This window comes from Vitis vinifera, chromosome 18 (assembly GCF_030704535.1).
Source record: "Vitis vinifera cultivar Pinot Noir 40024 chromosome 18, ASM3070453v1".
In the NCBI taxonomy this organism is placed as follows: Eukaryota; Viridiplantae; Streptophyta; class Magnoliopsida; order Vitales; family Vitaceae; genus Vitis; species Vitis vinifera.
The window spans coordinates 6464034-6481450 of record NC_081822.1 but is presented as its reverse complement, the minus strand read 5'-3'; the positions used below and the strand labels follow the sequence as shown (position 1 = coordinate 6481450).

Genomic DNA, 17417 nt, shown 5'->3' with positions numbered 1-17417 from the left:
CAGTTTCTACCTGGATTAAATGTGAACTCTGCTTAGGTAAATAGAATAATCAGGAAAAAGTAATTGAGTAAAATTCCCAATCACAGAAAAATGGTGAATGAGTGAAAATTTTCCTTTTGTTGGGTATGTGACCAAAACAACCTTGAATTAATAAACAATCTCCAATTGATACAGATACCACAAAAATTGGTTGTGAGATGAGAGATGGCCCCAGTGAAATAGAAACCACTTATTCATTCAGTAAGACAAAAATTACTACAGCCTGTCACTTGTAAAGCTCATTGAAAAACTAAAATACAGAGATTTGGCAAGTGAAGCTCCACCCCCGACTTGTTCCTTCTTCTGCCCTTCCCTTCTTTCATTCTACAGACACCTTCCTCCATACCCTGCATTTCTAAATAATGTTTGCTTTAGTTCCTCAGAACTTACCATTGTTCTCTTCTCCAATTCCTGTCACATGATAAAAATTGTTGAAGATAACATTAATTCATCAGTGTGTGACACCAAAAAACAAAATCAGAAAAAATAAAAAATTATGAATATATACCTCTGAGCAAGAAGCTTGCATTGAGAAATCATTGAAACAACTAATAACACACTGTTGAATCTCAAGTCCTAATGCTTCCAGGGTATTTACTGTAGATAGTAACAATCCTGGCTTCCCTGCACAGCAAATTTCTATCCGGGTATCCATGTTTCTTCTTTCCACATCAAACTGCACATTTGGGGAAACATATAAGAATCGAAAATCTTGTTTGAGTTTCAAGGGGTTTACTGAGTGCTACAGAAACCATACCTTAGGCGAATTTCTGACCATGATTTCATTTGGTTTTAAGTCCTTGAATATGCCCAGCAAGTTCAACTGACTGGAGTCCACTTCATTTTCTTCCTGCAGATTGTTGATTCTCTCTAATAGCTCTTTCATGTAATCTATGGTATCTCCAAGTATAGATGTCCTGTCCATCTGTTAGAAGAGCAATGAACCAGCAAATTATTCCTAGTCCTCCATGTATACAGGCATAGACATTATATTTCTAATTGAGTGGTAGGCAAATTAAAATAACCAAACAACTCAAGATCAGTGATTGATTACCTTGCTAATTTTGGGAACAACAGATCTTAGCATTGAAAGCCGGTCATTCAATCGCTTCCTGCGCCTTCTCTCAGCCATTAGATTCTTGGAAGGTTGCCCTTCCACCTTCTTGGTCCGCTTATTCTTTACCTCGTTACATACGCCCACGTTGAAAACTGGAAATTCAGTGGATTGAATTGGCTCCACTTTACAAGTAGCTTGAAGCCCCATGTTGTGGAGATCGACCCCAGGGTGAACTGCAGGTTCCTCCTCCTCCATCATCGGAAATGGATAATCTTCTTGAGTTGGAAATGGGGGTGTATCTTGCTTGGTGTAGGAGGAATCGGTAACCTGGGGTGTGGAGAATTCATCTCCAAATGGACTGTACATTTCATTGAATGAGTAACCGAACCCTGGTTCAATAGGTCCGGAGAATGCTTCGAAGGAAGAGTTTGGAAGAAAAGTAACTGGGTTTTCATCAAAACGATAATCAAAACCCCAGCCATGTGAGAAGAACTCATTCATTCCCGTAGGAATGGTTTCCCAAGGGTCTCCTCTTAGAGCCAGTAACTCCTCCAAGAAGCCATGTTCATTCACCTCCATCTTCCTCTCTCTCTCTCTCCCTCTCTCTACAGAAGTTAGAGAATACTAATCCAAGAAGATAGCCTGGATAAGAAGCTGCACAAAGGGCAAGTATATATAGGAACAGAGATAAAAGGGTAGTTCATGATTGCTGTGTATTAAAATATATGATGATGTCGTTTTGATTAGCTCCCTAGAGCCTAAGACCAAAGACTAAAATGGTATCCGCCCTTTTCATCTCTCTGGGTGTGGACTGTGGTGGGTGATTTCATGTCATTTTCACCGAAATCTGCAATCAAACAAACAATATATTTTAATTTCCCCCCTACTCTGAAAACTTTGACTCATACATCAGTCTGAACGGAAAAGGATGGACTCAGCATCATAGACCCTGTCAGGTTCTTTGTATGAACGATTCCTGCCATTCTAATTCCCACATCCACACTAACTTTGCTGAGTTGGGTCCCATTCCACATTGCCTCTACATTTTGGCTCACTTCTGAATTTCAAAATGGGTTGCTGTGCCTTTTTTGTTCTGTCCTCACTTTTCCTGCTTCTTATTACTAAATCAGATATTAGTTTTTGTTTTTAGTTTATTCCCCACCAATTTTCCTTTCATTTGTTGGTTCGGAAGTGAGGATTCTCCATGACTCCATCTCATCGCAGAAAATAACAAGAAACCTACAAAAATACGATAGAGAACAAATACATGGGTACGTGATCAACTGCTTGAATATACAATTAGAATTAAATTATTCCTCAAATTACATTTTGGCTGATGTAGTGAGGTCTTTATGGATGCAAATATATCAAGATACTATAATCATTTGTTTTTTAACGCCCATTTTGGCAGATGCGGTCGACAATAATGGACCCGTACATTTGTTGTGTTATATAGTCCATTTTCAATACAGTTCTCAATGTCCCTACTTGATTTACCATGACGACTCTCTCTTTATTATCATTTCTGTTACTGTCTGTAACACTGGTTTTTATTGTCAATTTTCATGGTAGGTAACCTCCAGTCATATGTATAAAACACTAGTTTCTCGGAAGATGGCGACATACAGCACAGCCCAACTCTAGCTACAGGTTTGACCCTCTCAGCTTTTATGTCACGTTTAACCTATCAAGATAGACACATACACATACATGATCGTATTCTTCTCAAGAGGCTGAGACTTCAACCGGTTGATGAAAAAAAAAATGTTTCATAATGCAGTTAAGGCTATAATGCCCTATAAGTCTATAATCCTCATGTGAATGCTAGTATTTGCCGTTCACGGTACCATTAGGAGAAGGGTAGAATGCTAATTAGTAGTGCCAGACAGGGAATTATTCCATAAGGATTAAAAAAGGACTGAGGTTAAGAATACAGAGCATGAAAAGCTGTGATATGTTAGAAGTGAGTGAGAGGTGAACAGCTACCACTTTCTGAATACCAGTATAAATTGTAATCTGCCTTTTAACTTATGCTGAAAAATATAATTAAAAGAATTATTTGAGTACATGTTGGTTATAAAGTATGTGCCCCATAAGGCTAGGAAGAATCAGAGCCACATGCTATACGTACAAATATGGAAAGGGGTTAAGCCTACTTACCATTTGAATCCATATATAAATACTTGTTTACCAAGAAAGATAAACAGAAGTATAATGTAGGTGAAGGTTGGAATTAAAGTAGAAAGTGAAAAGATGGTGAAGGATTTATGAAATACAAGAGTATTGAGAGCTTGAGGGAGAGAAGAGGGTGGCAATATCGAGGGGAATAATAGATGAGGTGACAGACGAGGGTTCACCCATCCCACGTGAATAACTCACCTGGACAACAAGTGTTTTTGTGGTGGGAGTCCCCCACGTCTCTGCTGTAATTCTCAAAGCAAACCATCACCACCCATCCACCCCATTTTCAATATTTAAATAACCTCTCTCATCACAGAATTAAGGATGCTGATCGCACTTTTTTCAAGTCATTCTTAACTTTCATTTCTAAATATTTCTTTTTTTTTTCTTTTTTTTCTTTTTTTGAATTGGGAATTGAAATCAAAGCAAAAACAATCTTTTTTAAAAGTCAATAATTATATTATAAAATAATAATTTTCTTATTTTCCAACTTTTAAAAAAAAAAATTAAATCAGCATAAAAACTTTTATTGAAATAAGGGAAAATATTTGTATAGCCAATTATGTTTGGAAGAGGTATTATTTTGAAAGTATTTACAGGCATTTGGTAGTGGAGTGGAGTTTAATTAGCTGATTTTGGAGGGTGAAGTCATCTATTTTTGATAGATTGAAAGAGTATGAAAATTTTAACCACAATTCTGAAGCTTAGCAAGAAAAATTTAGCCGGAGACGTCTACACAAACTGTGAAATAGGGGTCATTACGTACAGCCTGGCCGCTACCCCTGCTTGCCTTTCACCATATCAATTGGCTGCCATTGTGGTGGATTCCTCTGTTGTCTTGAAATCTTTGATTTTCTCAAAATGGCTCGCGCTCTAAATTAAAAACTAAAATTTTTAAATAACAGGAATTAAAAAAGTAATAATAAAATGGGGATGAAGGCAGCTGTTTCAGAGAATTAATTAGGAGATAGATGGAGGAGGAAGGCAAAGTAGGGATGGGGATGGGGATGGAGATGGAGGGTGGCACTGGTGGTGGTGTGGACAAATGACATGACGGGGGCAGGAGGAGAGCAGAGACAAAGGCGAAATCCGTGGTGAAAATACCGCGGCGGTTTCTCCCTAACACCCCAACACCACCAGCAGTTTTCCAAAAGTCGCCCATTTCTTTGCCTTTTTTGGTTTAATCGCTCTAACCCTCTAAGCTATTTGCCCATTAAAATATTTCAATACAACCTGTCAGCCCACAATATCGCGTTTAGGGTTTTGGCCCCACTCCAAAACCGCTTCTCTCTCTCTCGCTCCCTTATTTTCATTTTGTCCGATATAGATTTGTTTGTTTGTGGAATGAACAGTACTATAATATTACCAACAGCCAGCTCTGTAAGCAGCGTTTCTGTTCAACAGTACAGTGTCCTTTTTTTTTTTTGGCTGCCTTTCTAAAAACACACGAGCAGCCTTCTGTAGACTGTAGATCAGTACTGCTTTCTTTTGCCTTTCTGGGATGGAGCAGGCGACTTGTGTTTGCTTCTGTCCTCATTCCTCCCCATGTGGGTAAGACTTGAGAGCTGATTGAGATTCCAAGTATGGTGTTCACTTGCGTGAAAAGGTTATGTAATCTAGGTTGTTGGCCTCTTGTATTCGTCTTTGAGTTGTTGAAGAGACGTCCATGAGTGACCTAGCCACACCCACTCACTTCCTTCTCCTGGCCTTTTGTGCCTATAAAACCAGGGTACGTCCCTCCCTACGATCAATACACGAGCTCCTTTACAAAACGTGTGGCCTCGGACTCATCTCCGCATTAAAGAATAAAAAATAAAACAACTAACACGATCCTCCTAATAATGCCAGTGCACCAGATTAAACTCCTGCCTTTTACGTTGTTTTGGTTAGCTTAACATCGCTTATATCCTTACTATGATAGGCATTTTACCCTTGCAAGTGGATGATGTTAGGCGAAAGTTCCAACTTAGCATCTGAAAAATTCAGAACTAAACCGAAGTGGGGGACCTTTCGTCAGCATTTTACAACCCGATTCTCCTAGTTGCTCACATCTGTAGGTCAAACTTGATGAAAGTTGAGGTGGTGAGACCCCTTCAACTCAATTATTTTTACCCGTCTGCATATGTAACGTAGTGGGTTAGCCAACTTGGCCGGACTGTGCATTTTGACTGGGCTCAGCTGTCCATGCAACGTTTTGCCCATGCCTCTATATGTGATACGGTTTTGCGTATTAGAATTTTTTAGGTGTTATTTTTATGTAATCCACTAACTCGACGACCTTTATGGGGTGACTGCAGAGTCCTAGTTGCCACTCGTTTTGAGCCAATTGTATAAATTGCCTCTCATGTAGGATAATGAGTTAATATGGATTGCATACCAACTACCAAGTCAGCCTGAGATACGTGTCTAGCTCAAGAATTGCCATCTGCGTGGGGGCAGATAGACCGACCCATAATATTTAGCTTAACAATTTTCCAACGTGTGGGGGCACGATTCACCGACCAAGAATGACAGAATCGATGTATGTGAAGGGTTTTGAGACTTATTGAAATGGGGAGGCGCAGTTATTAAGGCGGAAAAAGAAGTGGAATCCAAGGAGATCAAGCTCAGCCCTTGATCTCCTAGTCACAATAGTTGATTTGAGATGGAATGGCATTGGAATCATCGTAATCTAATCCCACTTGCCGAAGATCCGCTCTAACTGTTTAAATTACGTGGCCTCAATTCGAGTATCATATGATCTCAGGATGATTGGGTATGAGCATATCTGTTATCAAAGACAAAAGTTGTTGATTTTGCAAGGATAAGTGAGTAGGATATGCAAGGAAAAGATAATCCCCACTTGCCACGCAACTGCAACTAGGAAGCCGATGTCTGACAAAGGCCAATGGCGCCAAGCGCCTTCTATTTTGAATTCGCTCAACTAGTTCTTACAAGAAAATTTTGGTTGAATAAACTAGCTGGCTTCAGGGATTGTGGGCATATAATAACATAAGTTTTAGGTAGTGTGTGGATGGAGTACTCTGGCTTGATGAATATGAGACTATTGAACCAGCACATGCCAAAAGAGGGACCAAACTTGCATGTTTCAGAATTTATTTACACCATGCATGAAGGGTTGATGTTGCTTAATTGCGTGACAAACGTGACCATGAAACTCAATTATCCTAGCAATGAAAGAAATTTCAGTCAGATCACAATGGGTGTGCACTGCATTTTCCAAAAACAGCATTATTCACCTAATATCTTAATCCCATCGTGAAAAGACCAGCAAAATCTGTTGTTTTGATTCATTTAGTAAATGCTACTCGAAGGAAAAGTCTCGCTGATCCTTTTCAATTGAGGTGATTAATTGACAACGTAAAACTATGGTCCAACGTCAATTCTACAATCTCAAAACTTAATTAGGAATCAACAGCCAATGACCCCAAGACATTAATATCTCTTGCTTTGATCCGTTGTAGTCAGATTGGGTGTCCGGGTAGGCACGGTATCGATTGATGGCCCCAGCAAGGACTAAGGAGCTTCCATGGGCCATGATGGTACCCTTAAGTTAGATCAGGCTACATCTACAAATTGATTCCTTGATTATTTGATTGAGCATGACTTATCTCTCCATATTAATCAAATTTAAATCACTTAGTTTATAATTATTGTAGGGATTTCTAGTAGTCAATCTCCATACCCATACATAACAAGGATCTCCCTTCGCTTCTACTTTCCTTTTTCTGCAGTCTGCTGCCCCTCCTTCTTGTGGGATGAGCAGGAACGGTTGGTAGAGATCACTCTATAATAACATTGACTGTTGACTTGAGAATCTATTGAAGAACTGTACTGCTGGGCTTCTAACCGTTACATGTGCGTCACGACATTCATCTTCTAATATATTGAATTCTCATATTGGTACATACTTAATTAGAATATAGCTGTATAGTACTGAAATGTATTATTAGCTTACACACCTTAGAGTTAGGACCACTGCATTATGATCTCTTCTACCTTCCGCAAGCAACATAGCAGGCTTTATGCTTTATGCTTTATGATGTACTTTAATTTGTAATGAGTTGTCATCTTCATAATATCTTTCCAAAGCTATAATCTGAGAGGATCTCGGCCATGGTCTCCTCAAAGACAATGCATACCTTCAAATATTTTTCATGAAACTCAATCACAGCATACCCATGATCTTCTCAAAGGGCTCTACACGATAGAAAAGTATTCAAAAGTAAGTTTGGATGTTTGGTAATCACACTACACCAAAATCTAATTATGATCTTTTCAAAGATTTGCAAATTCAATTATTGTTAATAATTGGCTTATGTATTTGAACCTTAATCTTCTCAAAGATACAGGTTGCATATAGAGCATACAATCATAGCAGGGAAAAAACCACCATACCATTAACAATTAAGCATAAGTACAAACTCCTCTGTTAGGTCCTCCTAACTTTACAAGATTGTCCAACTTGATTGTCCAAGAGATTGCTACTAAATATAGAATTACACTACTTGTACTCCAATTGGCTCGAGTCCGAGTTCTTTAATAGATGAGAAAGCACCAGAGAGTGATTGAATTTGTTCTTTCTATATACATGGAGGCATCTTTGAGCTTTCACTGATTTTTCAGTCAAATGAGGGTGGGGACCCTCCTAAAAAATAATGAAGAGAAAATCAATCAAGATTTTGGATTGATTAAGGATCCAAACTTCTGGCTGAGCCGCAGAAATATGATAATGTACACACTCCCACTTGTTCATTCTGTCTCAACTTGTGGACAAAAATGCACTAATATTCAAGTCTATTCAATAGCAAGTTTGATCATTGTGTGTTCCAAGTTGCATTGACAGATTATTCTTCTTTTAAGATGGGATGATTAGCTGTCTGAAAGTTTCTGAAATTCGTTGATTAATGATATTTCATCTATGTAAACCCCATGGTTTCTTCTGCAGACTAAAACTTGTGGACGAAAAATTGCAAACAGGGTTTGGTTGACGGTGGGCCGTTGAAATTACATTGCAGGATTATTCTTTGTTTTAGGTATATGCTGATTAGCTGTTCCAAGTATTTAGAACAGGTTACCCGAATGGTTGGGAAGTGTTAGCTTGCCTGACAAGAATTGTATCCACTGGAAAAAATATGATTTAGTTTGGTAATGGAGGACAACAAACATGGCGCTAATCATGCATACAACTGATTCTTCAGATCTGCCCGGTGTCGTAGACTGGATGTTCAAACAAAATTTCTTCATTCTAGACATGGAAAACATTATTTAACTACTAGGAAAACAGTATATTCCCATGATCCAAACTCTTCTGACTCTTCTGCTGCATTGCTATTAATCACTCAAGCCTTGCGTATTGACGAGAGGTGGTGAATCATGAATGTCACAGGTGTTATTTCAACAGATTAACCTTAATGTTTATTATCATGCATTATTTTGAGGTTGTAGAAAGGAAGAAGACAACCTGCAAAAGCACTTTTGCAGCATTTGACAAGTCCATATTGTGAACTAAAAGTGTTTAAAACATTGTAGATAGATTATCCATATTGTTCGAACATGGAAAACCACTTGTTTCTTTTTTTCATTGCCCAGCATCTTAATTGCACAAGGAAAATCCACCCTAAACTCTGATGAAACTCAATAAGAAATTTGACTAAACTCTGATAAGTATGAGAACAGACGATACATAGCCATTCACGGGATGATCCTGACAGACCCTTATGATCAGGTTTGAAGTTTTGGAGATATTTCGAGTGTCTGGGGTTTTGGCAATGGCCTAGAGAACGGATTGATCTTCACTACTTTGGGAAAAAGGTTTAGCAATATTGCGAGGTGACTAGAGAAAAAGTTTTATGCTGGATGAATAGTGCAGTACTGTTGTTGTCTGTTGGCAGTATGTGTTCTTTCATCAAATATTTGGGGATTAATATCTGAATTGTGAATTTTACGTATGATAATACTTAGATTAGAGGTTCATAAAATGCACTTGCTGGAAATTATAGATGCTGCTAAGTCAAATCCAACAACTTCATGATGATGATGTTGGGCCACCATTCCACCAGGCTTGGGCTTGGCACGGAATCATGTAGCCTTATACCAAAGAAAAGCGTTCATAATTTGGTTTGGATTGGGCCTCAGGATGAGGTTGGTTGGTCCATCTATGCCGATCCTCGTGGATGGCAACATTCTGGTTTAGATTGGGCCTTTGGGATTAACCCCTTCACCGTCACTCTGGTCGGAGCTTGGGTTCGTTTGGTTGTTGACAAACCATGGGAAAAGCAATGAAAACGTGGCATCTCGTGATAGATTCGGTTCAACTGGGTGTTGATGAATCCGAGTGTTTTTTCTCTTTCATTCATCATTGATTTTCGAGAACCACATAGAAGATCTGGGTTTTGTGTGCGTAAACTTGATTCATACCATTGGAAAACGTAAGCGAGAAGAATGGAGAATCCAAAAGGAACCAAGGAAATGTCTTAAATAACCCAAAGAAAACAAATAAACCAAAATCAAAGTGAGGAAAAGGAAAAAGAAGCATAAGCAAATAGGTGGGCTGGTCGGCAAAAGCACAAGCCAAAACACCAAACAGTGGAAGTAAAAAAAAAAAAGAATCTCAATTACTGATCAATATTTTAAACCTATACATTTTTCTTTCTTTTAAGTTTATGATTTTTTTTCAATCTCTCAATATTTTAAATTATACATTTTCCGTTTCATGTTTCTAATTGTTATTTTGCAAAAGGAAACTTTGTTTTTTAATTTTTTTTCTTATTGAATCAGCTGCATGCTAGCATCAAGATTTTTAGAGTCCATTAAACGTTTGATAAAATTTAGAAAATTTTGAAAGGTCACTTATAATATTTTTTGACAAAATATTTTATAAGTAATTATTTTAAAAATAGTTTCATTAAAAACACTTTAAATAAAAACACTTTCAAACACCTTTTATTCATCACGGATAATATTAAATCAAGTTTTCTTCAAAACACAATAATTAATAGTCACATAACCAAAATATTTATTGGGTTTCATTTTTTTTTCCTTTCATTGACAAATAGACTTGAGATAATTGGATTAAAAATCAATGATTTCAGTATTGCTATAGAGTAGCCTATAATAATAAATTCTTTGGTTATATACCATTCTATTTTGAGAGGGTAGAGATTGAGATGGGTGAGGGTAAAAAGTTGAGATGAGAGACAATAGAATGGATATGTAAATTGAGAATTTAAAAATATACAAGTTTTTATATATATATTTTAATTTATTGAGAGACTTTCTCCTTCTTTTCTTTTGACCTTTTCACATGAATCATTTGATACCAATTTTTTTTTTTTTTTTTACTATTGAAAGAAATTAAAACAATAACTTCTTTTGAGAACCACATTTGCTCTTTTTCAAAAGTGACATTCCTTACTTGTTGGTCTAGGTATTGTTTGGATGTCTTTCCACTAGCAAAGTTGCTGTAATTTAAGCTAACACCAAAGCATCACTAATAAAATTTGAGCTAACTGTTTAGGGAAATTGTTTATTTATTATCCTCACTTTATTCTACATAATTGTACCCATCACTTTATTCAATATATATATAGTTGAGGTGCAATAATATCACTTTTAAATCTGAAAATGAATCATCATCCCGATGATGACTTTTAAAATAAGGTTGTTGGATATGATGGTGAATACTATGAAAGGTTTGACCAATCCTTGTTAAACATCAATTAATATTTAGATAAGTTAATCAAAACTCGATTTAAGAATTGGTATCAAAGTAAAAAGGTATGATGTTCTTTTAAAACAGACATAATTGATTTTTAGATGAAATGATTAAAACTCGATTAAAAAATATATAAGATTTGAAATAATTTTTAAAAGAAAATTAATTTATTATATTATAAAAAGAACCATAAATATGAGATTTGAAATAATTTTATATTTCTTATATCTATTATTCACATTTAAAATTCAAAATCAAATTATTTCAAGTATTTTTCAATTTTTTCAAAGTTTTTTTCACATTTCTATTTTTTGTTTCTCAATGAGCAAATATTTTTAACATCTTTTCTCTGTGAGCAAAAACGAAATCATTTTCCAACACATTCTCTTATGCTACAAGTAAACCAATTAAAATATCATTATATCAAGTATTTATTGTAAAAATGAATCAAGTAGATAGAAATTTTATAAGCCATTCATCCTCTTATATGAAACAAAATACAAACGGAAAACATCATTGTATATGAAATATTCCACGTAACTTTTATTATGAAAAACAATAGGTGATTAATGGGAATTTGACGAACTTGCCACCGTGTTTCACAAGCAAATTTATTTTTACAAGTAAACATCATTACATGAATGTCAATATTAATGTATTACTCATTGAAAAGAGAATTCATTCCAAACGGGGATTTTTAAAAACAATAAAAAAATTGAAAAAAAAAACATTTGAGTGGTATGATTCTCAATTAAACCCGTCTCAATTCGGTACTTGAAAAAAAATAGTTACTAAGATCGAGGATGACAATGGGTGGATTTGAGATTATCACTCTCATTTATTTATTTTTATTTTCATCTCCATAAAAAAAAAGAGTAAATAAATAAATAATGATATGTATATATATAAAAAAATATAAGAAATTCTCATACTCATCTTATATAATCTTGTTTTCAATTTTTTATTTTTAAAATTTAAAATTTTATTGAAAATAAATATAATTTTAAAAATAAAAAAATATTATAAATATTTATAATTTATTTTTATAAAGAATAATATTTTATTTATGTTATAAAAAAAATCAACAAAAATTTTAAATTATATATAATCAAATAGGGGTGGGATGACAATTGAGCCCATCCCAGTTTTTTTAAAACTTTCAAGTCTATTCCAAATTCATTTATCTTTATTTCAATTATTTCTTATTAGGGACGGACGTAGGAAAAAATTGCTTCATTATGATTCTTAATTAAGACTAGGGTGAAGCTTGTATGAGAGATTTTATTAATATTTTTTTTAATTTTCAAATCACTAATAAAGATGGTAAGAATATGCGAAGAGAATTTGGTCCAACTTGGTGTGATTAAAAAAGACAAAAAAGAACTGCAAGCTAAGTAGTGTGGGAATATCGGAATATGACGAGGAGATTCTAAGTTGCGTAAGTAAAATTTGACCACTAGGAGGACGGTGGATGTGTCAGTGGTCCGAACGCAGGGATTCAGCGGAAAGCTGAAATTGTACGAGGATAATTACAAAAAAGAAATAATAAGGTAATGAGTTTCCCGAGAGGAACTCAAATTAACACACGGCACGTACTGCCCTCGCCATGACGTTTTCTACCCCCTTTCCCCCCTCATTAATACCGACTCCCATTTTCAAGCCCGCCACAACCGCTGCGTCACCCTCCTCCTACTCCCCGCTTCTCCCCCAAATTCGTCCCTCTTCCTCTGTTCTTCGTTGTTCCTCCATCTCTGGTACATTTTCTATTGCTACTTTCACTTGATTTCTTTTTCTTCTTTCTTTTGTACTAGGACAACAGATCAATTTTATAATTTTTTTGGATTACTTGGTTATGATTCGATATGGATGCGTGGCCGTGGCGTAATCTTCCCTTTGGGTTGTTCTAGTAGATGCGGGTTGTGTCTGATCTTTCAATGTTGGATTTGATTTGTTGTGGTTTGTGGTGTTTCTGAATCTTGAAGCGTAAAATCTTTGAGATCTTGGTTCGTGAACTATTTGATGATTTTCTTCTTTTTCGAGGGTACTGTGACATATCATTATGATGCATAATTTGGGATTTTGCTCCACTACACTGGGTTGATTTTGTTGAATATGGAGTAACCAATAGCCTCAACAACTTGGGTCCACCGGTTAACTAATATATATATGTGAGACCACAATCGGGTTCCTATTTGAAATAATATTTCCCAGAAAGTTGATCTCTTTCCACCTATCAATATAATAGTTAACTACCACTCTGTTGTATTGAATTATATTCCATCTTGCTATGCTAGGCATTTAGGTCTTCCACCAGTTTTTCTCCCTTTTTGGTACTGTGGGGAACTAAATGTGAAGTTTGATTAGTTTTGGTGTCATTTGAATCCATATTTCCCCTGTTCTTATTTGGAGCATGAAATCTACATCATGAAATGCCAACATGGTGATGCCACCTATTCTTGTTTCAAATGCTTAAAAGGCCCCAAACCCTATGAATCATGTCTTGACAGTACCAGGGTTTCTCTCATTGGTTCTAACTTCTAACCTTGTTCACATGTTTTTGTCATCAATTTTGTGGTCCACATTGATTGCTTTTAGGCATAATCCACAAGATGATACCTATCTAGAGAACTTGCTGGGGAAGGCTTTCTACTTTATAACGTTGCGTAGTGGTTCTCTATGGCACAATTCTGGACACATAGTTATTACACTTTAACTAGATGACTTTTTTGTGATTCCTTATTTACTTAGCACACTCTTATCTGCTTTGCTAGTTGCCTTCTTTTGTAATTTGTACTTTTTGTTGTGGTTCTGGCAGATATGGATGCAACTGCAGGTCAAGGTCTTTACCCTTTGCACCGTTGTAAAACAATTCACTTGGTTCGTGCCAGTATCCCCTTTTTATTTTCTATTGTAAAAAGAGCTAATGGCCTGTGAAAATGACTCTGCTACTTTGCATTTTAAAAGGCATTTAGGTCTTATTTGATATCGTTTGTACAGGTGAGGCATGCTCAAGGGATTCACAATGTAGAAGGAGAAAAGGATCATAGTGCATACTTATCCCAGGAACTATTTGATGCACATCTTACCCCGCTCGGTTGGCAGCAGGTAATGGCCAGATAAATATGGTCTGAGTTTATGTTCGTCTTGCCTGTAGTTTCAGGAAAAATTTACATTTTCAGTAAGATTTTGTGGAAACTCATAATTTTGCAATAGTTCTTTGGTATGGTTCTGCAATTGCAAATTCTTGGTTTTTTAAACGAAGAGAGCATGTTTAGTTGAGAATCAAATAAGGTCTTTGCCCTGGCCTTTCTTATTTGAGAATTTGACTACATGTTCTCTTTCCAAATCTAAAATGAATGCTTTAGAATGATTTTGTGGTATTGTAACAGGTTGATAATCTGCACAAGCATGTTCAGGCATGTGGGCTTTCGAAGAAGGTTGAACTAGTTGTTGTTTCCCCTTTGCTGAGGTACTCTTTATGGAGATTCTTGCTCAAACTCTCATGATTTTCAATACACTTTTTCTATGAATTATTTACCAAGCCTTATTTTTCTGACCATCAGTTTTATTCGAAAATTGGAATATGTTCTCTCAGTATGGGATCCAGGTCATCTTGTGAATTTTCTTTGTCCATGGAACATCAAGCTAATTTCCATGGAATGATTCTTGTTTACTTAAAACTTTGCACCTTTTATTTGTTTGAAACATTATATTATAGCCTATGGTTTGATAACTCATTGTTGCATTATAGGACCATGCAAACAGCAGCTGGAGTTTTTGGTGGCGAAAGCTACAAAGATGGGATAGATGTAACTCCATTAATGGTGGCAAATGTTGGGAACAGTGAACGACCTGCAATTTCAAGTCTAAATCGCCCGCCATTTCTAGCATTAGAGCTTTGTCGAGAACATTTGGTATGTCTTTTGGTATCAATGAAGGGTACCTAAATTTGCACACTGTGGATACAAAGAGGGTTACTATAATCATTCTAAGAACATGCTCTTTATTAACATTATAAAAGTGATTTACGAAGAACTTTAACATGCTGAGATACCTAAAACACCTTGCAAACCTATATCAATGTTGCATAATTGCGTCTGAAACTGATGTATACCTTTCTCAACTTACCAAATTCTTTGGGCCATCATGAAAAAATGTTGGGAGTATACTGGTTAACTTGTCTTCTTGGTGCATTATTGATTATTCTTTTATTATCATGAACATCCAAGTTTTCCTGAAGTTCAGATTCCCCAGAATTAAACTTTCTGCATTTATAAAACATACAAAAAGAAGTATGAATGCACTTACTGGATTTTACATGTCTATCCTGGCATTCCACGAAGGAACAATTGGAAAATTGTTTTCAGGCTTTTCCTTTTTGGTTAACATTTCAATTTTCTTGTTCCTCTTCGTTTTACTTTCTGCTACAGGGAGTTCACCCATGTGACAAGAGGAGAAGCATTCATGAGTATCGGCCTCTTTTTCCTGCAATTGATTTTTCACTGGTGAGTACTTTTACATAATTGGTTCTTAATTTCCTGCAGCTATTATCTTGGTTGGTAACCGCACTTGAACGGAAAGGGAGTTTTCCTATGGATAATGTTTGGATATTTGTCCAGATAGAAAGTGATGATGATGTTTTGTGGACGGCGGATGTTCGAGAGAAGAACGAAGATGTCGCTTCTAGGGGAATGAAGTTTATGAATTGGTATGTGCCTATGTCTTTTTACAAATATAGAAATTTTCCCAACTGCGGCATTGGCTTGAATATCCTCAGAAAATCAGTGTGGCTTGCCCATCTGCAAGTTATTTGTTTAAGCTTCCATGGAAGCTAATTAGTTGAATAAATATCTATGGAGCTTAATGGCTCAGGTTTCTTATGGCTTCACCTAAAAAATTCTAGTTTCACATGAGGTGATTGAACCCAAGATGGTGATAATGTGGATTATTCACAGGTTATCCTAACTGGTGTATGCTTTTGTTTTAGGCATCATTGTGCTGTTGGTTCTTGCAAGTTGTTCAGTGTGTGGTTCTTGCCATGACATGCTTACCCCCTATCATGACTAACTTGCAAGAACCAAATGACTAACTCTCTAATCCACATGATTTGTTATTTCCATTGAATGCGATGTGTTTAGTTATTTACTGGCAAGTTTTTTTTTTCCTTCTGCAGGCTTTGTACTCGGAAAGAGAAGGAGATAGCAGTTGTTTCTCATAGTGGGTTCTTGTTTCATGCTTTAAGTGCGTTTGGGAATGATTGTCATCCATTGGTGAAGAGTGAGATATGCAAACAGTAAGTGTTTATTGACTTAATCATATTGAATTGTCAACTTAAAATACAAGCTGCTAGAGTTTTTTGATGTTCTGCTCACTAAATGTCCAGGCACAGAGACATTCCTGATTCAGTTTTTCATTCTTCTTAACTAATTGATGTTGTCTGTGATCTGCATATGCAGCTTTGCCAACTGTGAACTTCGTTCAATGGTCATAGTTGATAGGGGGTAAGCATGTCATGGCAAGATCTAGAGAATATGTTCCTTCTAATTCAACATAGTGCTCATTTGATCTCTCTTCCGTGCAGTATGATAGGGTCAGATTCCTCAACGACTAACTATCCTGGAAAAATCCCTCATGGGCTTGATCTACCAAGTGATGTTGCAAATGACAAGCACCCAAAAGAGAAGGGAGTTCCTAATTAGGCACTATCCCAAGTGGTGAGCAAACGGGAATCTCAGATTAGTATTATGATGCTGAGAAGGATTTACTGAAGTGCATTTACTCAACAATTATTAGCCCTGTTGTGCGATTCCTATATTCTTTTTTCTTCTCAAGGGGGATAAAACATTCAAAGCCCATAAATTAAATTTAGGTGGCAATTCTTTTAGAGACGAAGGTATGGAGATATTCAATCTACTGAATTAGGCAAAATATCTATATGATTAAGTTCATGTTTATGTGTGGCTCATGAACAAATGGTGGCTGGTGTTCATTTATAAGTATCGTGTTCTGAATTTCTAAGTAATGTAAACTTCATCCTGAATAAAATTGCCAAGTTTTCACAGAAAAGGGATTCCTAGTTTTTTTTTTTTTTCTTCTTTTGTCTCTCTTCAGGGATAAAGGGAACCATGCCCCCTTACCAAAACCCTAACCCATGCCTTCCAATGGTTGGATCAGATTCTGAATTCTGAATTGGTTGAGCCCGAAAAGACAGAGTTGAACGCATTGGAAATGCCATCATTGTTTCCACACATCTGTTAATAATTTAATGTACTCTATTGGGGACCGCATCTGAGCTCTGTGCCACAGCAGGGGCTCTGGGGTAATGAACCTTTTTGGGGCAGGGAATAAACTAGGGACTTTACTACTCTTGGCATCTAAGAACCAATTGTAGAATTCACCCCAATAGCTTGGTAGCGTAATGGG

General features: G+C 36.3%; 2 protein-coding genes across 2 annotated transcripts; one reads left to right on the top strand and one right to left on the bottom strand.

The window, feature by feature from the left end:
- Positions 1 to 214: 214 nt before the first annotated feature.
- LOC100250635 (transcription factor bHLH93) lies at positions 215 to 2130 on the bottom strand. Its single transcript, XM_002285559.4, has 4 exons — positions 1094 to 2130; positions 797 to 964; positions 548 to 715; positions 215 to 450 (listed from the first exon to the last, which is right to left on the bottom strand). Exons 1-4 carry the CDS (start codon positions 1673 to 1675, stop codon positions 364 to 366), a joined length of 1005 nt encoding a protein of 334 aa, XP_002285595.1. The 5' UTR covers positions 1676 to 2130; the 3' UTR covers positions 215 to 363.
- A 10219-nt stretch (positions 2131 to 12349) lies between these two features.
- LOC100265997 (uncharacterized) lies at positions 12350 to 17060 on the top strand. Its single transcript, XM_002285560.5, has 10 exons — positions 12350 to 12748; positions 13810 to 13871; positions 13992 to 14099; positions 14384 to 14463; positions 14746 to 14908; positions 15425 to 15499; positions 15614 to 15702; positions 16168 to 16287; positions 16451 to 16495; positions 16576 to 17060. Exons 1-10 carry the CDS (start codon positions 12601 to 12603, stop codon positions 16691 to 16693), a joined length of 1008 nt encoding a protein of 335 aa, XP_002285596.2. The 5' UTR covers positions 12350 to 12600; the 3' UTR covers positions 16694 to 17060.
- The last annotated feature ends 357 nt before the right edge of the window (positions 17061 to 17417 follow it).